General features: G+C 37.7%; 1 protein-coding gene across 1 annotated transcript in view; it reads left to right on the top strand.

Moving 5' to 3' along the window:
- Window positions 1-22,774, top strand: part of LOC133420924 (coronin-2B-like) — a 30,674-nt gene extending 7,900 nt beyond the window's left edge. Inside the window, exons 4-13 of the mRNA XM_061710805.1 lie at window positions 3,490-3,690; window positions 3,776-3,892; window positions 6,590-6,694; window positions 8,279-8,375; window positions 12,923-13,038; window positions 13,117-13,207; window positions 15,156-15,328; window positions 16,807-16,977; window positions 17,073-17,141; window positions 22,638-22,774. Of these exons, the coding sequence (XP_061566789.1) occupies window positions 3,490-3,690; window positions 3,776-3,892; window positions 6,590-6,694; window positions 8,279-8,375; window positions 12,923-13,038; window positions 13,117-13,207; window positions 15,156-15,328; window positions 16,807-16,977; window positions 17,073-17,141; window positions 22,638-22,703 (1,206 nt within the window). The 3' untranslated portion in view covers window positions 22,704-22,774. The remainder of the gene's footprint in view (window positions 1-3,489; window positions 3,691-3,775; window positions 3,893-6,589; window positions 6,695-8,278; window positions 8,376-12,922; window positions 13,039-13,116; window positions 13,208-15,155; window positions 15,329-16,806; window positions 16,978-17,072; window positions 17,142-22,637) is intronic.
- The last annotated feature ends 5,097 nt before the right edge of the window (window positions 22,775-27,871 follow it).

Here is a 27,871-nt window from a genome sequence, read left to right as displayed (position 1 = left end):
TTGCTTGTTTTGTGCTGCATCCTAGCGCGATTGCTGTGTTCAGATAAACCAAACGTTCCGATCTTTAGGGGGAAACGCTCCCTGTTCCGGAACAACTGCTCCAAACGGGACAGAGGTGAAAGCGCCTTTAGTGCGAAGACGAGGTGACCCGGTCCCCTCTTCAGGGAACTAAAGATCCCAGGGAGCCGTTTACACCGTGTCATAAATGCATGCAAGCGTCCGACTATCGCGTCGCACTGCGTGACATCAGACGCTCTCTGTCCTCACTGAAACCATTAAACTTGCGGCCAGTTAGGACAGTCCAATAGAAAATAAAGCAATGGAATGAATTTTTCGCTGACGCTCGCTTGCATCGCATGCAGTTAGGACACGGTTTAATAGTGTACGCCGCCGTGCTCTTCTGGCCGGAGAGGCTTTGTCTTCTCCCCTGCTACACGTCATTCAGGCAGCCAATCAGCACAGAGCCTCATTATCATAGCCTCTCTTTAAAAAGAAATAAAGGCAATTTTAACCAAAATAATTTGTGAGAGTTAAAAAAAAAACAAAAAAAAAACAGGCGATAATAATCTACTTTTGACAATAACTATTTAATCTACAACTCTATATAAATGATTCCCCTGACGTGAGTCATGTGACTAATGTCAAATTTAGAGCGGAAAAACGAGCTAGCTAGCTGTTTAAGAAAAGAAAATTTGTTGCAAAATTGACTTGTCTATTTCATATTTAACGCTTAATAACGAAGCCTAAAGCTGGAGCTCGGCCTAACGTTACTCCTTCCACGTCTGACGAGGACAAAGTTTCATCAACCATAAACACATACCGTATATATACATATTATATATATTATATACACATATTATATATGTGTGTATATGTGTCTATAATCACACATATTATAGCTAATAACCCAGTCAGGAATTGGTTAATAAGGTGTTATATACGGTGGCCGAGACCCGCCATTGCTGAGAATTAAAGAAACGCTGCAAATAAAAATAAACTCCGCTGCAAATAAAATAAATGCTTTGCAAATAAAAGAAACGCTGCTGCAAAAAAAACAAAAACAACGCAAATAAAAAAGCCAGAAGAGGACGTAAGTGAAAAGGAAGAAATAAGAAGAGCGAGGAATAATAAGAACAACGAACGAGAAAATAAGTGAAAAGGTTAGTGTTCAACGTCGCTACGTGTAATTTTTAACGTGCAACACCGGTGCATCAGCAAAAATAGTCCCCGGTAATTCACTTCCGTTGTGGCTTTTTTATTTGCGTCGTTTTTTTATTTTATTTGCAGCGGGGTTTCTTTATATTTGCAGCGTTTCTTTTATTTGCAGCGGGGTTTCTTTTTGTTTGCAGCGTTTATTTTATTTGCTAAGCGTTTATTTTATTTGCAGCAGCGTTTGTTTCTGTTTGCAGCGTTACTTTTATTTTCAGCAATGGCGGGTCTCGGCCACCGTAGATATAAGCAGAATAAAACACATTCAAAAGTTATTATAAGCCAGGCTTAAAACTTGACACATTAAAAAAAAAAGGGAAAAAATAAGCACTACAAGCGGGGGTCCCTGCTCTGTTTTTCTCTCATCCAACGGGTCCCTGGGCTACAAAAGGTTGAAGACCCCTGCATGGTTGGAGTGATGGAAGGGGCCTGACTTTGTCCCTGCCGTTGCTCCAGGTTCTGCTCTGAGACGTGTCCCAGGCCGGAGCGGTGATCAGACGCAACATTTCAAGAAAAAAGTTGAAATGTCGAGATTAATGTTGAAATACAATCTTGGGAAAAAAGTCGAAATGTCGAGAAAAAAGTCAAAATTTCGCTGAAAAAAGTTGAAATGTCGAGGAAATTGTCAAAATTTCGTGAAAAAAGTCGAAATGTTGAGAAGAAAGTCGAAATGTCGATAAAAAAGTCAAAATTTCGAGAAAAAAGTCGAAATGTCAAGAAAAAAGTCAAGATTTTGTGAAAAAAGTCGAAATGTTGAGAAAAAAGTCGAAATGTTGAGAAAAAAGTCAAAATGACGATAAAAAGTCAAAATTTCGAAAAAAAAAGTCAAAATTTCGAGAAAAAAAAGTCAAATTGTCAAGAAAAAAGTCTAAATTTTGAGAAAAAAGTCAAAATTTCAAGAAAAAAGTTGAAATATCGAGATAAATGTTGAAATACAATCTTGAGAAAAAAGTCATAATGTTGAGAAAAAAGTCGAAATTTCGCGAAAAAAGTCATAATGTTGAGAAAAAAGTCGAAATTTCGAGAAAAAAGTCCAAATATCGAGATTAAAAAGGAAAGGAAACCCCCCCTTCCCAAAAAAAAAAACTGGGTTTGTATGTGTATATATATATATATATATATATATATATATATATATATATATATATATATATATATATATATATATTAGTGATGCACCGATTGTTCGGTAACCGAAATTGTTCGGCCGAAAATGGCAAAAAAACACTTTCGGTGTTTGGTGGAATAAGTGGGAAAAAAACCGAACAATTAATAACGGCGTTGTAATATAAATAGACTGGCCGCTCCGTAACTGTTGCGCACCACATAAATCGTTGGCCAACCAAAAACTAACCACATAAGAATTTTACCTAACATTCACCAGCAGGTGGAACCAAAACAACATAAATCAATCTATTACAGGTGCGTTTAGATGACGAAATCAAACAGCGAAGAGCGTGGAGTGAAGCGGTGCGGTGCAAACATGTCAGCAGGGTGGAAGTATTTTAGAGTGGCAAAGAATAATACAAGAATGGCTGTTTGCAATGAATGTTCTGCTCAAATATCTAGAGGGGGCACATCTGCAAAGTCTTTCAGCTACAAGTTTGATTTATCATTTGAAATGATAAAAAACCCTGAGCGCTTTAATGCATTTTTATTGTTTTAAGGCCTATGTTACAATGTTCAGTCAGTTAAGCCTAACGTAAGCTCAAAGATGGCCAAAAAATGTATTTTGCTAATTTATTTATTTTAAGTTATTGTTCTTTGCTGGTATAATGTCTGCTGGAATATTTAAGAAATGCTGGGAAATTAAAAAATGTTCAGTTTTTTATGTTCAACAAATGTTTTCTACCTTGTAATTTTGTAAAATATATTTTTCTTTTAAAAGCATGCCTAAATCAAATGTATTTGATTTATGCAATGGTGAAAAAATTGGCAAAATAAATGAAAAACTGCGAAGAACCATGTTCGGTATTGTTCGGTATTCGGCCAAGTGTTTATTATTATTTTAGGTTTCGGTTTCGGCCACAAATTTTCATTTCGGTGCATCACTAATATATATATATATATATATATATATATATATATATATATATATATATATATATATATATATATATATATATATATATATATATTAATGAGATAAATATATGAACAATGAACATATACAGTATATGCCTTAGGTTCTTACCAGCATGGTATTAACCATTAATATGTGTGCAGACAAGTGGTTGGAGTGAATGAAGGGGCCTGACTTTGTCCCTGCCGTTGCTCCAGGTTCTGCTCTGGGACGTGTCCCAGGCCGGTTCGGTGATCAGACACCCGGTCCGGGTGGTCCTGACGCCCATCCATCACCGCCACCCGTCCGAGGCGCTGCTGCTGTCGGCCAGCTTCAACACGGACGGCAGCAGGCTGGTGGTCGCCTCCAAAGACAGACGGGTTCGGGTCCTGGATCCGCGGACAGGGAAGATTTTCCAGGTGTCTGTTGCAGGTGTTCACTCTCTCCAAATCTCATGTCCCGAAGGCAGAAACCGCAGTACTGCAATCACCGTTTTTTTTGCAGGTGTCCAGTAATAAGTCTCACAGGGCCAGCAAGGTTTTGTACATCGGAGGGTTGAAGATGCTGCTTTCCACCGGCAGCTCGCCCTGGAACCAGAGGCAGATCGTCCTCTGGGACCCTGTAAGACACTTTTACGCCGACCAGCCTCTTTTCTTCCAGCTGGAAATTTAAAACTTTTGGTTCACCTCTCAAGTTTAGTATAGACCAGGGGTCGGCAACCCGCGGCTCTAGAGCCGCATGCGGATCTTTAGCGCCGTCATAGTGGCTCCTGGAGCTTTTTCAAATATGTTTGACCTTCTTTTTTCTTTTTTTCTTCTTTTTTTCTTCTTTTTTTTCCTTTTTTTCCTATTTTTTCTTTTTTTGTTCCTTTTTCCTTTCCTTTTTAATCTCAACATTTCTTTTTTCTCGAAGTTTTAGACTTCTTCCTCGACATTTCGACTTTTTTCTGAACATTTCAACTTTTTTCTTGAAATTGTAATTCAACATTAATTTCGACATTTCGACCTTTTTCTCAAAATTTTGATTTTTGCCCCAACATTTTGACTTTTTTCTCGACATTTCGACTTTTTCCTCAACATTTCGCCTTTCGCCATTTGCCTTCATTCTTATACAAGACTTTTCATTTTTTGCGACTCCAGACATATTTGTTTCTTGTGTTTTTGGTCCAATACGGCTCTTTCAACATTTTGGGTTGCCGACCCCTGATCTATAGGGGAATGTGCATGACGTCACAGATGCGACTTCACAGTGGGTTTCATCCAGTTTCATCCGAGTGTCAGAAAGACTGAGTGGCAGAAACTTTCAGTTTGAGCAAGTGGAAAACATCTAAAATGGGAAATAGCTGTTGTGCGATCGACTGTACTCATAGATTTAGCAAGAAATCAGAGTTATCGTTTTACAGACTGACAAAAAATAAGCTTAAGAGAGACAAATGGATCGCTGCAATTCACAGAAACAACTGGATTCCAGTTATCTTATGTTTTCTTTTTTTCAGACAAAGTTGCAACTTCTTACCTTCAGACAGACAGTTTCGACGGGACTCCTGCCTTCCTGAGAGAGTGTCTACTACTCTATTACTCTCCGAGGAAGGCGGGAGTCCCGCCGAAACTGTCAGTCTGAAGGTAAGAAGTCGGAACTTTGTCTGAAAAAAAGAACCTATAAGATATCAATCTGAAGACATGATGAACACAATACAACTAACTAGATTCCAGGCACCGAAATGTGGATTTGTGGTTCCCATTTTGTATCAGGTAATGTTGGATTTTTGGGTAGCTAACGTTAAACGGTCAAATCATAAAGTTCGGTGTCCTCATCACTTTAATTTCACCAACAAATCCTGCCTTGAAGTCGGACCAAGCGTCAAGACTTTTGTAAGCCTTCAAGCTTTGCTTTGTGTATTTCCCCGGCGTAAAAATTAAGTACATATAAATATCAGGAAACTGGATTGGTGTCCAAATATTAATGTCCATGGACCACTGGTTCTTGGGGTAACTGTACCAAATATTAACGTCCATGGACCACTGGTTCTTGGGGTAACTGTACCAAATATTAATGTCCATGGACCACTGGTTCTTGGGGTAACTGTACCAAATATTAATGTCCATGGACCACTGGTTCTTGGTAACTGTACCAAATATTAATGTCCATGGACCACTGGTTCTTGGTAACTGTACCAAATATTAATGTCCATGGACCACTGGTTCTTGGTAACTGTACCAAATATTAATGTCCATGGACCACTGGTTCTTGGTAACTGTACCAAATATTAATGTCCATGGACCACTGGTTCTTGGTAACTGTACCAAATATTAATGTCCATGGACCACTGGTTCTTGGGGTAACTGTACCAAATATTAATGTCCATGGACCACTGGTTCTTGGTAACTGTACCAAATATTAATGTCCATGGACAACTGGTTATTGATAACTGTACCAAATATTAATGTCCATGGACCACTGGTTCTTGGGGTAACTGTACCAAATATTAATGTCCATGGACCACTGGTTCTTGGTAACTGTACCAAATATTAATGTCCATGGACCACTGGTTCTTGGGGTAACTGTACCAAATATTAATGTCCATGGACCACTGGTTCTTGGTAACTGTACCAAATATTAATGTCCATGGACAACTGGTTATTGATAACTGTACCAAATATTAATGTCCATGGACCACTGGTTCTTGGGGTAACTGTACCAAATATTAATGTCCATGGACCACTGGTTCTTGGTAACTGTACCAAATATTAATGTCCATGGACCACTGGTTCTTGGTAACTGTACCAAATATTAATGTCCATGGACCACTGGTTCTTGGTAACTGTACCAAATATTAATGTCCATGGACCGCTGGTTCTTGGTAACTGTACCAAATATTAATGTCCATGGACCGCTGGTTCTTGGTAACTGTACCAAATATTAATGTCCATGGACCACTGGTTCTTGGTAACTGTACCAAATATTAATGTCCATGGACCACTGGTTCTTGGTAACTGTACCAAATATTAATGTCCATGGACCACTGGTTCTTGGTAACTGTACCAAATATTAATGTCCATGGACCACTGGTTCTTGGTAACTGTACCAAATATTAATGTCCATGGACCACTGGTTCTTGGGGTAACTGTACGGGTCACTGTCAAGTCCAACTGACGCTAATTTAAGCCGATAATCAGCTGTCATCCCGTCTTCTCCATTAGTTGCAGACATTTTTGCCACTCAGTGTGAGCAAGGGAGTGGGAAAGTGACGTCAATGCATACCCTCTATTATGAGCTGAAGATTGTTCAAACAACACTTGAAAAACTTTTTATGTGCAGGACGACTTATCTGAGCCTCTGCATGAAGAAGATCTGGACGGTTCTGCAGGGGTTCTCTTCCCTTTCTACGACCCAGACACACACATGCTCTATCTGGCTGGAAAGGTCAATAAATATAAATACTAAGTCATCAAATGCCCTTTCTTGGTAATGAATAGCACAGCTTTCATTAGCTATTAAAGACAGGAAACAGTTCATTGAACTGTTTCCTGTTTCCTGAAAATGATGTCCCCACTTGGTTTTCTGGTAACATCTTCCAGGTTTGTGACGTTAGACCAGGGGTCAGCAACCAAAAATCTTTTAGAGCCATATTGGACCAAAAACACAAAAAACTAATATGTCTGGAGCCACAAAAAATGAAAAGTCTTGTATAAGCCTTAGAATGAGGGCAACAAGTCGAAATGTCGAGGAAATAGTCAAAACGTCAAGAAAAATTTCAAAATTTCGTGAAAAAAGTTGAAATGTCGAGAAAAAAGTTGAAATGTCGAGAAAAAAATCTAAATTTCGAAAAAAAAGTCTAAATGCCGAGAAAAACGTTAAAATGTCGAGATTAATGTTGAAATACAATCTTGGGAAAAAGTCAAAATTTCGCGAAGAAAGTTGAAATATCGAGAAAAAAAGTCAAAATTTCGTGAAAAAAGTCGAAATGTTGAGAAGAAAGTCAAGATTTTGAGAAAAAAGTCTAAATGTCGAGAAAAAAGTTGAAATGTTGATAAAAAAAGTCAAGATTTTGATAAAAAAAAGTTGAAATGTCAAGAAAAAAGTCAAAATGTTTAGAAAAAAGTTAAAATGTTGAGAAAAAAGTCAAAATATTGAGAAAAAAGTCGAAATATCGAGAAAAAAGTTGAAATGTCGAGAAAAAAATTGAAATGTTGATAGAAAAAGTCAAGATTTTGATAAAAAAAGTCGAAATGTCAAGAAAAAAGTTGAAATGTCGAGATTAATGTTGAAATACAATCTCGAGAAAAAAGTCGAAATGTTGAGAAAAAAGTCAAAATGTTTAGAAAAAAGTCCAAATATTGAGAAAAAAAGTCAAAATGGCGAGAAAAAAGTCAAAATCTTGCGAAAAAAGTCAAAATATTGAGAAAAAAGTCAAAATATTGAGAAATAAGTCAAAATGTTGAGAAAAAAGTCAAAATTTTGCGAAAAAAGTCGAAATATCGAGAAAAAGGTCGAAATGTCGAGATTAAAAAGGAAAGGAAACCCCCCCGCCTTCCAAAAAAAAAAAACTGGGGTTGTATGTGTATATATATACATGTATGTGTATGCATGCGTATGTATATACTGTATATTAATGAGATAAATATATTAACAATGCAAGTATAAATGCCTTAGGTTCTTACCAGCATGGTATTAACCATTAATATGTGTGCAGACAAGTAAAAAAAAAAAGAAAAAAAAGGAAAGGCAAAAGGAAGAAAAAAAGAGAAAAAGAAGAAGACAAAAGAAAAAAGGAAAAACAAGAAGAAAAAAAAGAAAAAAGGGAAAAAAAGGAAAAAAAGAAAAGAAGAAAAGAAAAAAGAGGTCAAATCTTTTTGAAAAAGCTCCAGGAGCCACTAGGGCGGCTCTAGAGCCGCGGGTTGCCGACCCCTGCGTTAGACGTAGACATCAATTACCTCCATCTGCAGTGTTAGCTTAGCTGTTACATCAGAGGCAACAGCACAACTGGTGTTCTGGTTGTTGTTTCAGGGTGACGGGAACATCCGCTGCTACGAGCTGAGCTCTGAGAAACCCTTCATCAGCTTCCTGACGGAGTACCGGTCCCCGCTGCCGCAGAAAGGACTCGGTCAGATCACCCGCACAACAAAGTTACTGTCACAGTCAAAAGTCTGAGCTGGGAACTGATCAGTGCTATAAACAGTACTGGAGTTGTAAAGAAACATCAGGGGGGATGGTGGATTTGATCATATGGGGACAGATAATTTGTGCTGATTACAAATAATATAATATATTACAAATAATAGCAGTGACCAAAACAGCTGCAGAAATACTGCAGGAATGACATAGCAGCAGTTAAATGCAGCCTTCTGTAAGCTTGAAATATCCACTGGGCTTACATCAAATACATCAAAACACAACAATAAAAAACACTTTTCTGAACTTATCAATATGACTCTGTCCTTCACAGGATAAGTAACATGGATCACTGCAAAAACTCACAATCTTAACAAGAATATTTGTCTTATTTCTAGTTAAAATGTCTCATTTTAGTAAAAAAAATCTCATTACACTTAAAACAAGACTCATCACTGGAAAAAAACAACTATTTTCACCTGTTTCAAGTAGATTTTCACTTAAAATAAGTAGAAAAATCTGCCAATGGAACAAGATTTTGTTGCTTGTAATAAGAAGATAAATCTTGTTCCACTGGCAGATTTTCCTACTTATTTCAAGTGAAAATTTACTTGAAACATGTGAAAATTGTCAAATAAGTTATTTTTCTGGTGTTATTTTTCTGGTGATGTTTCTAAATGTTGAAATAGCAGTAAAACCACATTCATTGATGAAATGACATAAGGGATGGAAAGGAGGAATGTCAGTTTTACAGGGGGGGTGATTTGGACTGTTTTTATTTCAGGGGGGGATGATTTGGACCGTTTTTATTTCAGGGGGGGATGATTTGGACCGTTTTTATTTCAGGGGGGATGATTTGGACCGTTTTTATTTCAGGGGGGATGATTTGGACCGTTTTTATTTCAGGGGGGGATGATTTGGACCGTTTTTATTTCAGGGGGGATGATTTGGACTGTTTTTATTTCAGGGGGGATGCCATCCCCCCTCAACTCCAGTACTGGCTATATATTCCATCTATAATGACAGATTTCTGTATTCCTGCAAATCTGCTTCAAACAGACTCGCGTCTCAAGGGTGTTCTCGTCAAACATCCAATGCACCATGTTTATACTTGTCCACGAAAAACCCTTGCATTTAGGAAAAGGAATGAAATGAAGTCCCTTGTCCATTCTCCCTGAGTCAGTATTACAAAGTACAAGTACTCCAGATACACGGTGTCTCTGAGAAACAGACGAGCCTTCAAGATCTTCCAGCTGTTTAGTTTTAATGTTAAGTTGAAAACTACACACGTCTGAATTATGTCCCCTGTGGAACTAACACTTGATTGATTAATTGATTGATTGATTGATTGAAATTTTTATTTCGAAAATGAAACAGCAGTGAATACAAAACAAAACAAATTCATAAATGTAAATAAGAAAACAACAAAAAAAACAAAAATTTAAATAAAAACATGCATCCATCATAATTAACAGGCTCTAAAAGGAGTAGGAAGAAGTAAAAACATATTAAATCCTACCCCCTAAACTCTATTTCATTATGATCAAAATTAATTTAATTTCTATACAAAAAACAAAAGATATCTATATATACATATATAACACATACACGTGTACTTTTTGGATATGACATACATACATATATATTTATACAGGACTGTCTCAGAAAATTAGAATATTGTGATAAAGTTCTTTATTTTCTGTAATGCAATTACAAAAACTAAAATGTCATACATTCTGGATTCATTACAAATCAACTGAAATATTGCAAGCCTTTTATTATTTTAATATTGCTGATTATGGCTTACAGTTTAAGATTAAGATTCCCAGAATATTCTAATTTTTTGAGATGGGATATTTGAGTTTTCTTAAGCTGGAGGAAGGAAGGAAGGAAGGAAGGAAGGAAGGAAGGAAGGAAGGAAGGAAGGAAGGAAGGAAGGAAGGAAGGAAAGAAGGAAGGGAGAAAAGAAGGAAGGAAGGAAGGAAGGACGGAAGGAAGGAAAGAAGGGAGGAAGGATGGAAGGAAGGAAGGAAAGAAGGAAGGGAGAAAAGAAGGAAGGAAGGACGGAAGGAAAGAAGGAAGGGAGAAAAGTAGGAAGGAAGGAAGGAAGGAAGGACGGAAGGGAAGAAGGGAGGAAGGAAGGAAGGAAGGAAGGAAGGAAGGAAGGAAGGAAGGAAGGAAGGAAGGAAGGAAGGAAGGAAGGAAGGAGCAGGAGGAAAGAAGGAAGGAAGGAAGGAAGGACGGAAGGAAAGAAGGAAGGAAGGAAGGGAGAAAAGAAGGAAGGAAGGAAGGAAGGGAGAAAAGAAGGAAGGAAGGAAGGAAGGAAAGAGGAGGAGGAAGGAAGGAAGGAAGGAAGGAAGGAAGGAAGGAAGGAAGGAAGGAAGGAAGGAAGGAAGGAAGGACGGAAGGAAAGAAGGAAGGAAGGAAGGGAGAAAAGAAGGAAGGAAGGAAGGAAGGGAGAAAAGAAGGAAGGAAGGAAGGAAGGAAAGAGGAGGAGGAAAGAAGGAAGGAAGGAAGGAAGGAAGGGAGAAAAGAAGGAGGGAAGGGAGAAAAGAAGGAAGGAAGGGAGAAAAAAAGGAAGGAAGGAAGGAAGGAAGCAAGGAAGGAAGGAAGGAAGGAAGGAAGGAAGGAAGGAAGGAAGGAAGGAAGGAAGGAAGGAAGGAAGGAAGGAAGGAAGGAAGAAGGAAGGAAAGGAGAATTAGGTCATTTTGACCCGAAGACAGAAAAAGGGTTAAATGGATAAAAAAAAAAACTTTTACAAGACTGTCTCAGAAAATTAGAATATTGTGATAAAGTTCTTTATTTTCTGTAATGCAATTACAAAAACTAAAATGTCATACATTCTGGATTCATTACAAATCAACTGAAATATTGCAAGCCTTTTATTATTTTAATATTGCTGATCATGGCTTACAGCTTAAGATTAAGATTCTCAGAATATTCAAATTTTTTGAGATGGGATATTTGAGTTTTCTTAAGCTGGAGGAAGGAAGGAAGGAAGGAAGGAAGGAAGGAAGGAAGGAAGGAAGGAAGGAAGGAAGGAAGGAAGGAAGGAAGGAAGGAAGGAAGGACGGAAGGAAAGAAGGAAGGGAGAAAAGAAGGAAGGAAGGAAGGAAGGAAGGACGGAAGGAAGGAAAGAAGGGAGGAAGGAAGGAAGGAAGGAAGGAAGGAAGGAAGGAAGGAAGGAAGGAAGGAAGGAAGGAAGGAAGGAAGGACGGAAGGAAAGAAGGAAGGGAGAAAAGAAGGAAGGAAGGAAGGAAGGATGGAAGGAAGGAAGGAAAGAAGGAAGGGAGAAAAGAAGGAAGGAAGGACGGAAGGAAAGAAGGAAGGGAGAAAAGTAGGAAGGAAGGAAGGAAGGAAGGAAGGAAGGACGGAAGGGAAGAAGGGAGGAAGGAAGGAAGGAAGGAAGGAAGGAAGGAAGGAAGGAAGGAAGGAGCAGGAGGAAAGAAGGAAGGAAGGAAGGAAGGACGGAAGGAAAGAAGGAAGGAAGGAAGGGAGAAAAGAAGGAAGGAAGGAAGGAAGGGAGAAAAGAAGGAAGGAAGGAAGGAAGGAAAGAGGAGGAGGAAGGAAGGAAGGAAGGAAGGAAGGAAGGAAGGAAGGAAGGAAGGAAGGAAGGAAGGAAGGACGGAAGGAAAGAAGGAAGGAAGGAAGGGAGAAAAGAAGGAAGGAAGGAAGGAAGGGAGAAAAGAAGGAAGGAAGGAAGGAAAGAGGAGGAGGAAAGAAGGAAGGAAGGAAGGAAGGGAGAAAAGAAGGAGGGAAGGGAGAAAAGAAGGAAGGAAGGGAGAAAAAAAGGAAGGAAGGAAGGAAGCAAGGAAGGAAGGAAGGAAGGAAGGAAGGAAGGAAGGAAGGAAGGAAGGAAGGAAGGAAGGAAGGAAGGAAGGAAGGAAGGAAGGAAGGAGGAAGGAAAGGAGAATTAGGTCATTTTGACCCGAAGACAGAAAAAGGGTTAAATGGATAAAAAAAAAAACTTTTACAAGACTGTCTCAGAAAATTAGAATATTGTGATAAAGTTCTTTATTTTCTGTAATGCAATTACAAAAACTAAAATGTCATCCATTCTGGATTCATTACAAATCAACTGAAATATTGCAAGCCTTTTATTATTTTAATATTGCTGATCATGGTTTACAGTTTAAGAAAACTCAAATATACTATCTCAAAGAATTAGAATATTCTGGGAATCTTAATCTTAAACTGTATTTCAGTTGATTTGTAATGAATCCAGAATGGATGACATTTTTGTTTTTTTAATTGCATTACAGAAAATAAAGAACTTTATCACAATATTCTAGTTTTCTGAGACAGTGCTGTATGATTCCTCGGTGTTACAGTGACCTGTAACAGCGATACATGTGTGTATGTGTGGACTATGTTGTGTTAAAATTGCACAGGCGACCCCAGGAAGAATATTAGAACTGATGTTCCGACATCAGCTAATGGGGATCCTATAAATAAACCAAAAATAACAACATCTAATGGACAAATGACTGAGGATAGAAACATAAAAAGCGTCTTCTTCTTCTTCCTGACATCTTTTAGGAGTGATGCCAAAGCGTGGACTGGACGTGTCCATTTGTGAAGTGTTCAGGTTTTATCGCCTGATTCTCATCAAAGACCTGGTGGAGCCGCTGTCCATGATCGTACCGCGGAAAAAGGTTCTGACAAGCCCCCGTGGTTACGTTTCCTTTAAAGAAACACACGGCATGAATGATGCGTTTGCTGCTTCCGTCCAGACGGGGGTTTTCCAGGAGGATCTGTACCCGATGACAGCAGGAAACCAGGCGGCCGTGACGACCCGGGACTGGCTGCTGGGGGTCGACAGAGGTCCGGATCAATACTCCGTTCAGGGATTTCATTTGAAGATTTTTATTTCAAACGTGCATAAAAAAGCGTACAAAAAAGTGAAAAAACATAATACAAATACATACATACACATATATATATATATATATATATATATATATATATATATATATATATACACATATACACAGTTGAGGACAATTTTATTAGCCCCCTTACAAAATAGTGCTTGTTTTCTAAGTGATATTAACCAGAGCAAAATAAACTGAACACAGCTTTTTTTAGACTTCGTAGTTTTATTTTGGATGCTTACACTATTTTATATTCCACTCAGAAATTAAGATATTGTACAAAACACAAAAACTACCAGGGTCAAAATTATTAGCCCCCCACACCCTAATAGTCAATTGTGTATCCTTTTTGCTGTATTACTGCCTGCAGACATTTGTTGTAGTTTACAACAAGTCTCTCACACTTCAGTTGAGGAATCCTGGCCCATTCTTCTTTGGCAAATCTCTCCAGTTCCTCTAGATTTGATGGGTGCCCGGCATGGACATGTTTCTTTAGGTCACCCCACAGATTTTCTATTGGATTTAAGTCAGGGCTTTGTGCAGGCCATTCAATGACATTCACTTTGGTCGTCTGGAGATAGTTCTTCACCAAGAGGGAGGTGTGTTTAGGATCCTTGTCATGTTGGAAGATGAAGTGACGTCTCAGACCCAGTTTCACAGCTGACTGCCTAAGGTTCTCTTTCAAAATAGCCATATATTTTTCTTTATTCATGATTCGATCCACCTTGACAAGATTTCCTGTTCCAGATGCACTGAAGCATCCCCACAGCATAATACTCCCACCACCATGCTTCACTGTGGGGATGGTGTTCTTTGGGTTGAATGCCTGTCCTTTTTTTCTCCAAACGTAAGCAGTGTCCCTGTGGCCAAAGAGCTCTAGTTTAGTCTCGTCAGACCATAAGACACGCTTCCAGTATGAATAATCTTTCTCCAGGTTGTCTCGAGCATACTGAAGTCTGGCTTGAAGGTGCCTCTTCCTCAAAAGTGTGTTTTTCTTGGTCTGCACCCTCGTAGGTCATTCCTGTGCAGAGCTCTAGTTATGGTCTTCTTCGAGACAATGATTCCTGATGTGGCCAAGTCATTTGCCAGCGCCTTGGAAGTTAATCTGGGGTCTCTAGACACGTCTCTCACCAGTTTCCTCTCCAGTCTCTCTGAAATCTTTCTCTTTCTACCTCTGCCAGGCTTGTTCTGCACTGTGTTGCTCTCTTTGGAGCATTGAATGATGCCTCTCACTCCAGTCCTTGACACCTGGAAACGGTTGGATATCTTCGTATATCCCTCCCCTGCTTTGTGGGCATCTATCATTCTTATTCTGAGGTCCACACTGATCTCCTTTGTTTTTGGCATGTTGCTTCCTCAACTGCCAGCTCCATAATGAGGCTTTTATACCATGTTTTGGCTTGAGTTAATTAACTTAACTGAATTGAGTGCAATCACCTGTTTGACCTGATTACCTTTATGCACATCACCTGTGAAGGTTAAGCAAATCACTGCATAAAAGTGGCTTGTGTGATGACTTAATACATGGTAATTTCTTAAAGGGGGCTAATAATAATGTCCCTGGTCATTTTAGCTTTTTCTTACATAATAATGTTTTGGTGCACAAATATAAATGTTTTGGCCCATATAATGACAAATTGTATGTTCAGGAATGCTCTGTTAGAACCGCCTTGCTCTGCTAATATATATATATATATATATATATATATATATATATATATATATATATATATATATATATATATATATATATATATATAAAAAATACAGAATCTCTTCAGTGTTTCTGTTACGAACTTAACAATTAAACTGCCCCCTGAGGTTGTAGGTTGAGGTTTTGTAGTTTTCTTGACGATCTTTCCTGCTGCCACAGGCCTCTCCTCTCATTCCTCCAACAGGTCCGGTGCTGATGTCAATGAAGCCTGAGGTTCGGGTAGAAAACCCTTACCCAGAAGCCCCGGCGGCGCGCGGGCAGGTCAGGGTTCTGAGCTCCGCCCGGTTCCAGACGGGTTCGGGTCCTGGTTTTGGTTCTGGTGCCGTAACGGACCATCATCAGGACCTCGTGGAGCTGGTACACCGCTGATCTGATCTGATTGTGCTACGTGGTTTTTCATTGTTCTCACTGAATAGAGGGTCTGCGTTGATGTCACTTCCCCACTGGACCCCCGTACTCTCACTGGGTGGTAAAATATCAGCAAAAACGTCTGCAACTAGTGGAGAAGACAGGGATGATTTGGACCGTTTTTATTTCAGGGGGGATGATTTGGACCGTTTTTATTTCAGGGGGGGATGATTTGGACCGTTTTTATTTCAGGGGGGATGATTTGGACCGTTTTTATTTCAGGGGGGGATGATTTGGACCGTTTTTATTTCAGGGGGGGGTGATTTGGACCGTTTTTATTTCAGGGGGGGATGATTTGGACCGTTTTTATTTCAGAGGGGATGATTTGGACAGTTTTTATTTCAGGGGGGGGTGATTTGGACCGTTTTTATTTCAGGGGGGGGTGATTTGGACCGTTTTTATTCCAGGGGGGGATGATTTGGACCGTTTTTATTTCAGGGGGGGATGATTTGGACCGTTTTTATTTCAGGGGGGATGATTTGGACCGTTTTTATTTCAGGGGGGATGATTTGGACCGTTTTTATTTCAGGGGGGGATGATTTGGACCGTTTTTATTTCAGGGGGGGATGATTTGGACCGTTTTTATTTCAGGGGGGGATGATTTGGACCGTTTTTATTTCAGGGGGGGGTGATTTGGACCGTTTTTATTCCAGGGGGGGATGATTTGGACTGTTTTTATTTCAGGGGGGATGATTTGGACCATTTTTATTTCAGGATGATTTGGACCGTTTTTATTTCAGGATGATTTGGACCGTTTTTATTTCAGGATGATTTGGACCGTTTTTATTCCAGGGGGGATGATTTGGACCGTTTTTATTTCAGGGGGGATGATTTGGACCATTTTTATTTCAGGATGATTTGGACCGTTTTTATTTCAGGATGATTTGGACCGTTTTTATTTCAGGATGATTTGGACCGTTTTTATTTCAGGATGATTTGGACCGTTTTTATTTCAGGGGGGATGATTTGGACCGTTTTTATTCCAGGGGGGGATGATTTGGACCATTTTTATTTCAGGATGATTTGGACCGTTTTTATTCCAGGGGGGGATGATTTGGACCGTTTTTATTTCAGGATGATTTGGACCGTTTTTATTCCAGGGGGGATGATTTGGACCGTTTTTATTTCAGGGGGGATGATTTGGACCATTTTTATTTCAGGATGATTTGGACCGTTTTTATTTCAGGATGATTTGGACCGTTTTTATTTCAGGATGATTTGGACCGTTTTTATTTCAGGGGGGGATGATTTGGACCATTTTTATTTCAGGATGATTTGGACCGTTTTTATTCCAGGGGGGGATGATTTGGACCATTTTTATTTCAGGATGATTTGGACTGTTTTTATTTCAGGGGGGATGCCGTCCCCCCTCATCCCCCCTCAACTCCAGTACTGGTCCTAACTCTGTCCTCTCTGTTTTCCCCCAGGCTTTCCTCCGGGAGCAGCTCGACTACCAGGACGCCAAATACCCCGGAGACCCGAGCGACCTGTCGGGGTGGCAGCCGGACGAGACGCAGACGCCCCTGTGGACGCACCGCTGCACCGCCCCACGCCGCCCACAGCCGGACGAGACGCCGCCGCCGACCACGGACCACGGGGTCAGAGGGCGGCTGCCATCATTCCTGCTGGATTTGTGTTAAAACATTTAAAAGAGGAGAAAAAGCCCCTGACTGCAGATCTCTCTGTGTTTCAGCTCCTGCAGGCGTTTTACAGACAACAGGACGAGATCAGAGGCTTGAGGGAAGAGCTGAGTCACAAAGACGTCAGTACACACACCGAAAACTCCTGGTTTTAGTTTAGTTTATTACGACGGAGTATTAGGGCCAAAATAAGACAATACAAAAATTGGAAATTACGAGAATAAAGTCGTAATATTACGAGAATAAAGTCGTAAAATTACGAGAATAAAGTTGTAAAATTACAAGAATAATGTTGTAATATTACGAGAATAAAGTCGTAAAATTACGAGAATAAAGTCGTAAAATTACGAGAATAAAGTCGTAAAATTACGAGAATAAAGTCGTAAAATTACGAGAATAAAGTCGTAAAATTACGAGAATAATGTTGTAATATTACGAGAATAATGTTGTAATATTACGAGAATAAAGTCGTAAAATTACGGGAATAATGTTGTAATATTACGAGAATAAAGTCGTAAAATTACGAGAATAAAGTCATAATATTACAAGAATAAAGTCGTAATATTTCGAGAATAAAGTCGTAATATTTCGAGAATAAAGTCGTAATATTACGAGAATAAAGTCGTAAAATTACGAGAATAAAGTTGTAATATTACGAGAATAAAGTCGTAAAATTACGGGAATAATGTTGTAATATTACGAGAATAATGTTGTAAAATTACGAGAATAAAGTCGTAAAATTACGAGAATAAAGTCATAATATTACAAGAATAAAGTCGTAATATTTCGAGAATAAAGTCGTAATATTTCGAGAATAAAGTCGTAATATTTCGAGAATAAAGTCGTAATATTACGAGAATAAAGTCGTAAAATTACGAGAATAAAGTTGTAAAATTACGAGAATAAAGTTGTAAAATTACGAGAACAAAGTCGTAAAATTGCGAGAATAAAGTCGTAAAATTGCGAGAATAAAGTCGTAAAATTACGAGAATAAAGTTGTAATATTTCGAGAATAAAGTCGTAATATTGCGAGAATAAAGTCGTAATATTGCGAGAATAAAGTCGTAATATTACGAGAATAAAGTTGTAATATTACGAGAATAAAGTCGTAATATTTCGAGAATAAAGTCGTAATATTTCGAGAATAAAGTCGTAATATTGCGAGAATAAAGTCGTAATATTGCGAGAATAAAGTCGTAAAATTGCGAGAATAAAGTCGTAATATTACGAGAATAAAGTTGTAATATTTCGAGAATAAAGTCGTAATATTTCGAGAATAAAGTCGTAATATTTCGAGAATAAAGTCGTAATATTTCGAGAATAAAGTCGTAATATTTCGAGAATAAAGTCGTAATATTTCGAGAATAAAGTCGTAATATTTCGAGAATAAAGTCGTAATATTACGAGAATAAAGTTGTAAAATTACGAGAATAAAGTTGTAAAATTACGAGAATAAAGTCGTAAAATTGCGAGAATAAAGTCGTAAAATTGCGAGAATAAAGTCGTAAAATTACGAGAATAAAGTTGTACGCGTCCAAAATGCAAAAGGTTAAAAATACACGTCTCTGAGGTCTGGTGCAGGAGTGACACAGAGCAGAGCTGGTTTAAGACAAAGTTTCCCACCACGACCCCTGCAGCAGCGCCGGAGTTGAGGTACTCGCGAGTAGAGTCCCCCCACAAGTTGTCTTGGTGATGTCCACGTAAGGTTTCGCTCATTTTGGTTTCTTTTTGTGTCAAATAATTAATAGTAGAGGAAAAAGTTGGATGTAGTTGGTCGTCTGAGGTTGTATTTGCCTCAAAAACCCACTACAGGAACCAGAACCGTTAGCGGAGTTGCTGCAGGGTCATAGAAGTCCCCATGAGATTTACCATCTTCAGTTGTTTTATCAAGAAGTAAAAGTGTTGTCTAAGTCTAGACATTAAATATAAAACTTTCCTTGGGTTGGAGTGCAGGGGATCCTTCAAAAATGTTTCATAGGGGAGACCAGATGGGGCCACTTTAATTCTTGGGGTGGAACCAAAACTGAAAGCCATCATTACAGGACTTTATTATACTGTTGTAGTATACAGGCTCAGAAATACTTTTTTTTTTTTTGTATAGATATCTTTATTGAGGGCATTAAAAAAGGAAAAAAGAAACAAGATTTACAATAACAATATAATTATCAATATTTCCCCCCCTTTTTTTTTTACTTTTCATAACATTAATTTAACCAAAATAAATAAATAATAATAAGAGAAAAAAAAAGAAGAAAAATAAAAAATAAAAAAAAGAAGAAAAAAAAATAAATGAGTAAATTAAAATAAAAACAACAGCACACCCCTCTCCCATTCCCCCCCTCATATGGTCAATAAATTACATAATTCAAAATCATTTAACATATGTCTATTAATACTAGAACAAAAATGAATAATAATTAAATAATCCAGTCCTGTGTAAACACATTTATTAATATAGTAGATGATTCAGATCATTAGTCCAATTAAAGCTGCAAGCAGCGATGAACGGGCCCTCGCACTCACGGCCACCGCCCCCCATAAGCATATCAGAAATGACACCACCCACGACTTCCTATGTCAAACCATTCAAAAGTTATGGCTGATAAAAGTATTCTAGGGGGCGCTGTTGAGCCGTTAGGCCACGGCCATTAATGCAAACCATGAAATATCAAATTATTCGCCAGGCCTGGCTTGCATGTAAAATTTGGTGCCTTTTGGAGAACTATCAAATATGGACCAATCAGATGAAGGGGGGGTGCGCTTGTTGGCGTCTAGCGTCGCCACGGTAACACTTTTGAAAGAGAAAAGTAATGCGTGTAGTCGCAGTATGGAGACGCACATTTTGATGTATAACACATCTGGGTTACCGATACGGTTCGGGCTGAATTAACTCTCGAAGGAATGGCATATATTGCTCCAAAATTACGCGATTAATTCAGAATGTTCAAAATGGCTGACTTCCTGTTCGGTTTCGGCCATGGCTCCAAGAGACTTTTCTTTTAGTTGCGACATGATACAGGTGTGTACCGATTTTCGTTCATGTACGTCAAAGCGTATTATGGGGCTTGAGGCGCAAAATGTTTCCTGTCTGAACCGACCAGATGAAGGGTGGGCGCGCTTTTTGGCGTCTAGCGTCGCCACGGTAACGCTTTTGAAAGAGAAAAGTAATGCGTGGTGTCCCAGGGTGGAGACGCACATTTTGATGTATAACACCTGGGTTCACGATACCGGTCGGGCTGAATTAATTCTCGAAGGAATGGCATAAATTTCGCCAAAATGACACGATTAATTCAAAATGGCCGACATCCTGTTCGGTTTCGGGTATGACGGCAAGAGACTTTTCTTTCAGTTGCGCCATGATACAGGTGTGTACCGATTTTCGTGCATGTACGTCAAACCGTATTGTGGGGCTTGAGGCACAAAGTTTTCAAGGGGGCGCTGTTGAGCCATTAGGTCCCGCCCATTAATGCAAACCATTAAATATCACATTTTTTGCCAGGCCTGGTTTGCGTGCAAAATTTGGTGACTTTTTGGGCACGTTTAGGGGGACAAAAAGGCCTTCCTTTTGTCAGAACAATAAGAAGAAGAAGAAGAAGAAGAAGAAGAAGAAGAAGAAGAAGAAGAAGAAGAAGAATTCCTGCAAATACATTAGGGCCTTCGCACTGCAAGTGCGAAGGCCCTAATAAAGGCAAAAAATCCAAAAAAGGTCCCCAAATAAGGTCAAAGTCTCTAGGTTTTTTTCTAATGGAATACAGTATATTTTCTGGAGTTCTATATGATGCAAGTTCATTGATCCACTGTTTGGGTCCTGGGGGTTTTCTGATTTCCAGTTTTTTAAAATAAAATTTTTTGCCGCGGTGCCTGCAAGCAGAATGAAGTACTTTTTATGATAAGTCATATTTAATGAACTGATATCTCCCAGTATCCAAACTTTAGGATCAAGAATATGGGATTTTAAAATGTCAGAAATTGTTTTGATCACGTATTTCCAGAAAGTATCTATAATAGGACAGTTCCAGAGCATATGGAGCAGATTTCCACTGTTTATTTTACATCTTTGGCACATGGCAGAGACCGCACTATTAAATGTATTTAATCTATAGGGAGTGTAGTAAATTTGATGTAAAATATTGAATTGAATTTGTCTGTGTTTGGTGGATATTAGCATAGTGTGTGTTTTTTCTAAAAGAGTATACCAATCCTTGTCCTCATATGAACATTCCAGTTCTGCTTCCCATTTTAGTTTCATTGGAGGTCTGTGATATAGTGGTAGGTTATTGATAAGAATATTATAGATTACAGATGTTAGTCCTTTTATAGATGTGATTTTGTTATCAAGCAATTGTTTTTCCAATGGAGATGTTACAGGTTTATTGGGGAATGTGTCAAGCGATTGGTTTTTGATCCAGTCTCTTATTTGAAAATACTTAAACAAATTATGTGTTGATAAGTCAAATAATTCAGATAGTTGAGAAAAACTGGAAAATAAACCATTAATATATAAATCATCATTTGATACCTTTCTCAGTCCAACTTTGTAAAGTTCTGTCAGAAATATGACTTGAAATGTTAGGATTGTTGATAAGAGGAGTATTTAAAAGTAAACATGTATTTAGGTTCAGTAATGTGTGAGAGTCCTGCCATGCGCCAAATGTGCTAGAAATGTTTTTTTTTTACTTTCTAACTTCTCTGCATATACAGGACTGTCTCAGAAAATTAGAATATTGTGATTTTCCGTAATGCAACCACAAAAAAGTCATCCATTCTGGATTCATTACGAATCAACTGAAATATTGCAAGCGTTTTATTATTTTAATATTGCTGATTATGGCTTACAGTTTAAGATTAAGATTCCCAGAATATTCTAATTTTTTGAGATAGGATATTTGAGTTTTCTTAAACTGTAAACCATTTCATTGCATTACAGAAAATAAAGAACTTTATCACAATATTCACATTTTCTGAGACAGTCCTGTCCTGTCCTGTATATTAATGGTTAATACCATGTTGGTAAACCTAAGGCATATATATATATATATATGTATATATATATATATATATATGTATATATATATATATATATATATATATATATATATATATATATATATATATAAATAAATATAAATAAATATATGAGATATATATATATATATATATATATATATATATAAATAAATATATATAAATAAATATATGATATATATATATATATATATATATATATATATATATAAATAAATATAAATAAATATATGAGATATATATATATATATATAAATAAATATATATAAATAAATATATGATATATATATATATATGATATATATATATATATATATATATATATATATATATATATATATATATATATATATATATATATATATATATATATATATATATATCATATATTTATTTTATTAATACATATATTTTTTTTGTATATATATATATATATATATATATATATATATATATTTATATATATTTTTTTATTATTAGGCTCAGAAATACTTAAACACCTACTGATATGCATTTTGTGGTTTAGTTCAAGCCAGTCTGGCGTGTTTCTTACCGTTTCAGTGAAACACTTGTTGGATTTTGTTCCTCTGCAGGTGACGATTGCTCAGCTGGAGCTGGAGATAAAGATCAACAGGAAAAACACCAGAGAGACCTTTTAACTCAGCTGCTGCTCTCCGGTCACGGCCCCGGAGATGGATCCATCCATCAATAAAAGTTTTGAGATTTTGAGGAAAAGTAGTAAAATAAAATCAGGGGGGATGATGGATTTTATCATATGGGGACAGATAATTTGTGCTGATTACAAATAATATAATATATTACAAATAATAGCAGTGACCAAAACACCTGCAGAAATACTGCAGGAATGACATAGCAGCAGTTAAATGCAGCCTTCTGTAAGCTTTAAATATCCACTGGGCTTACATCAAATACATCAAAACACAACAATAAAAAACACTTTTCTGAACTTATCAATATGACTCTGTCCTTCACAGGATAAGTAACATGGATCACTGCAAAAACTCACAATCTTAACAAGAATATTTGTCTTATTTCTAGTTAAAATGTCTCATTTTAGTAAAAAAAATCTCATTACACTTAAAACAAGACTCATCACTGGAAAAAACAACAATTTTCAACTGTTTCAAGTAGATTTTCACTTGAAATAAGTAGAAAAATCTGCATGTGGAACAAGATTTTTTTGCTTGTAATAAGAAGATAAATCTTGTTCCACTGGCAGATTTTTCTACTTATTTCAAGTGAAAATTTACTTGAAACAGGTGAAAATTGTTAAATAAGTTATTTTTCTGGTGTTATTTTTCTGGTGATGACTCTAAATGTTGAAATAGCAGTAAAACCACATGCATTGATGAAATGACATAAGGGATGGAAAGGGGGGATGGAAGTTTTACAGGGGGGATGATTTGGACCGTTTTTATTTCAGGGGGGGATGATTTGGACCGTTTTTATTTCAGGGGGGGATGATTTGGACCGTTTTTATTTCAGGGGGGGATGATTTGGACTGTTTTTATTTCAGGGGGGATGATTTGGACCGTTTTTATTTCAGGGGGGGATGATTTGGACCGTTTTTATTTCAGGGGGGGATGATTTGGACCGTTTTTATTTCAGGGGGGATGATTTGGATCGTTTTTATTTCAGGGGGGATGATTTGGACCGTTTTTATTTCAGGGGGGGATGATTTGGACTGTTTTTATTTCAGGGGGGATGATTTGGACCGTTTTTATTTCAGGGGGGGATGATTTGGACCGTTTTTATTTCAGGGGGGGATGATTTGGACCGTTTTTATTTCAGGGGGGGATGCCGTCCCCCTCATCCTCCCTCATCTCCAGTACTGGATGTAACAGTTCCAGCATCTTCAGATTGTAAAGCTCTGATTAAAAAAATAAATAAAGTTTCATTACTTTCTTGTCCAGACTGGAAGAAAAAATAAAATATTGATCTGAAAACATCATAGTAACTGCAGAATGCAAACATAAACATTCAGGTCATAGATGACCCGTGTTTTAATGTAAATGTGATAAATATAATATATAATACTACTAAAGCACGGTGGCTTAGTGGTTAGCACTGTTGCCTCACAGCAAGAAGGTCCCCGGTTTGACTCCCAGGCCCGGCAGGGGCCTTTCTGTGTGGAGTTTGCATGTTCTCCCCGTGCTTGCGTGGGTTTTCTCCGGGTACTCCGGCTTCCTCCCACAGTCCAAAAACATGCATGCTAGGTTAATTGATGATTCTAAAATTGCCCGTAGGTGTGAGCGTGAGTGTGGTTGTGAGCATGGTTTGTGTGTCTATATGTGGCCCTGCGATGGACTGGTGACCTGTCCAGGGTGTAACCCCTGCCTCTCACCTGAAATGAGCTGGGATAGGCTCCAGCAGACCCCCGTGACCCCGCAAGGGATAAAGCGGGTAAGATAATGGATGGATGGATGGATGGATAATACTACTAAAATAAAAAATTCCATGATATAGCAGAGCAGAAAACTGTTTTATTTGCCTTTAAAGCAGAAACTGCTTCCAAACTACATTCAGAATTTATTCCAAATAAAAGAAACTACGACCTGAGATGTTTGAGACGACGACAAAAACTAATATTAAAAAGAGATGGACGTCAATTAAGGCTAGAGAAATATGGAATAGTTGTGACAACAACCTAAAAATGTGCAGTTATATCTTCAAGTTCATGAAAATATTGTAAATAAATATAAAACACTATAACTATAAAGCATAGTAACAAAAACATTCTAGAATGTGAAACGTCAATTTTATATTTTGTCTTATTTATTATTGTGTTCTTTATGCATTGTTTGGATTAATGCTAATGTTTCAGATTTAAGTTGATAAAAAATAAAAAGGGAAGAAGCTTCGGTTTCAGCTGCAGCTTTTCAGCAAAAGCAACGTTTATTTTACTGTTTCATTTTGTTTTGTAAAATAACATACTTGTCTAAATAAACAAATTCATTCATTCCGGAGTATTTATAGTGTGATCCTTGTTTGGCGCTTCGTCATTCTGCCCTCTGGTGGTCAAAGGAAGGAACTGCAGGCTTTTCTAAACACTAACAGAAAAAAAGAGTTTCATCTTTTTTTTTTCTTAATCTTAATTATTTATTTCACTTAGAGTGATCGGCAGTTATTTGAACATGATTTAAATAATAAATTATTGGTTTTAAAAAAGTAAATAACTTATTTTAATCAGAAAAAGTCATGACAGCTGATCGAGTTTGATAAATATTGAAGAAAATAAAAACCAAGGAAAACCTGGAACAAATCCCCGTCCCGTCTGTTTTCAAAACCAAAGAAACCTTGGTGAGTGATAATAAATAACTTTGTTTTACCATCGGCAGCCGTTATGACTGTAAACTACAGGACTGTCTCAGAAAATTAGAATATTGTGATAAAGTTCTTTATTTTCTGTAATGCATTTAAAAAAACAAAAATGTCATCCATTCTGGATTCATTACAAATCAACTGAAATATTACAAGCCTTTTATTATTTTAATATTGCTGATCATGGTTTACAGTTTAAGATTAAGATTCCCAGAATATTCTAATTTTTTGAGATAGGATATTTGAGTTTTCTTAAGCTGTAAACCATGATCAGCCATATTAAAATAATATTGCAATATTTCTGTTGATTTGTAATGAATCCAGAATGGATGACTTTTTTTTTTTTTTTTTTTTTTTTTTTTAAATTGCATTACAGAAAATAAAGAACTTTATCACAATATTCTACTTTTCTGAGACAGTCCTGTATACTAAAAAGTATACTTAAGTTCGGCACACAAAGTAATTATCAGTAGTGTGCATTCATTCAGATACTATTAAAATCGCACACGTCACTTCCTGCCGTTGGGAGGAAGTGACGTGTTACAGCAGCAGCTGTTACCATGGTAACAGGGAGCTGTTACCATGGTAACAGCAGCAGTAGCACCGCCATTTCCTGTTTATCCTGGCCAAAACAAGATGAAATTATATAATATTATACTTATGACATATACGTATCACTTAGCAACCAAACACCGCTGCATTGCATTGTGGGAAGTTTCTGCTTAGCTAGTGTCCATCAATCCATACTAATACATTTCTCCAGAATGAGCATAGATAGTACATACTATTGAGTACGTACTAATGTTTCAGACGCACTAAAAAATCTCACACACTCATTTTACTGCTTATTAGGTTGGAAGGATGGGATTTCAGACGCAGCTTTAGTCACCAATTCAAATAAGTGGAGGGAATACAAATGGAAGGTTAACCAGGTTCTTTCAGACACCAGAAATAGTGGCCAAAATGGCTCCGACTCTAATAAACGCTGGAGAAACTGTGGCCTGCAGATAGAAAACCAGACTCATATTCTGGACATGCTCAACATTAAATACGCATTGGGAAGATTGTTGTGTTTGGGGTTTTTTCAGCAGTATTTAATCTAGATCTCATAAAAGATCCGACGGTGGAAACACTAGGGGTGATACCGGAAGGAATTGAGGGTAAAAAAATATCTTTACAGATATTACTGAGAGAAGCAATTAAGTGCATCACTTTAAATGGTTAAAATCTGACACGGCAACATACATGTGGACTGAAAAAGATGGAGCAGATAAACTCTTAATACACCCCCTACTTTCTACCACTACCCCTAAAAAAGAAACAGAAACCCAATACTCCCACTACTCCTACTTTTCAGCACCACCCCTAAACTTTGCTTGCTACGTCACTGCGTGGTTTACGTTCGGGTACATAAGCGACTGCGTAGTTACGTTTGCACAAACGTCACACCATATCAGGAAGCCCAGAGATAAAAGCTGTTTTAATTTCAGCTGTAGCGCTGTTAATATGCCACTTTATTAAGTTTTAATCGTTAAGATCCCCAACCTGGGCTCAGTTTATCCAAATAACGCCTGTTAAGAAATTTGATCAGATGGTTTCAGAGAAGAGCTGCCGGCTCGGAGCAGCAGCAGCTGCTGTTACCATGGTAACAGCAGCAGCAGCCGGAGAACAGACGTGATCGCCGGGTCAACCTGCGCCGTCGTCCCGGGGAGAAACCTGCAGCTCTGTGGAGAATTACCGCTGGCTGAAATAAATCATTTAGGAAGATAAATGTTGGTTTAATAGATTAAATCTAACCGTTGTAGCTACGCCTGTTAAGACATTTGCTCTGAAAATTTCGGGATTTCTGCCGGCTCCGGAGCTGATTTATGGTTCCGCGTTAAATCGACGCAGAACCTACAGCGTAGGGTACGGCGTACGGCGCATCGCCGCGTAACCTACGCCGTAGGCTCTGCGTTGGTGTAACGTGGAACCATAAATCAGCCTTTATTCTGGCGCGGTTTGAAAAAGACTTTGCAACAACGAGCAAGTGAGTGATTATGTACATTCACTGAGTGAATATTATGAAAGTAAAATATATATTTCTAGTTAGAAATGTAATCAAAACGCATTTTTATGCAGAAAGTAACTCAAAATATCTATTTTATTCACTAAAAAATAAGAAATGTCCGCCATTTTTTATTTTTTTTTGATTCAGTCTGCAAATGACGACGAAAAGCATTCTGGGAAATTTTCTCTGTCCCTCGGTCAGGACTAGATTGATGTCCACTCTCCCTCGAAAAGTAGGACTAGGGGGGATTGGAACTGGACCTAAAGCTTCAGAAAAGTGTTTTTCTTAAAAGGTGCAGCCCTGCCATGTTTCTGGACTCTTCTACACACTCACAAGTAATAAATACACTCATACCTTCCCCCACCCCTCCTTTTATTTAAAATGTATTTATTTTTTCATATTTATTATTTTTACGTACTTTGCTTATTTATTTAT

Source organism: Cololabis saira, chromosome 20 (genome assembly GCF_033807715.1).
Source record: "Cololabis saira isolate AMF1-May2022 chromosome 20, fColSai1.1, whole genome shotgun sequence".
Classification (NCBI taxonomy): domain Eukaryota; kingdom Metazoa; phylum Chordata; class Actinopteri; order Beloniformes; family Belonidae; genus Cololabis; species Cololabis saira.
The sequence above is the reverse complement of the archived record's forward strand: the minus strand, read 5'-3'. Positions and strand labels throughout refer to the sequence as shown.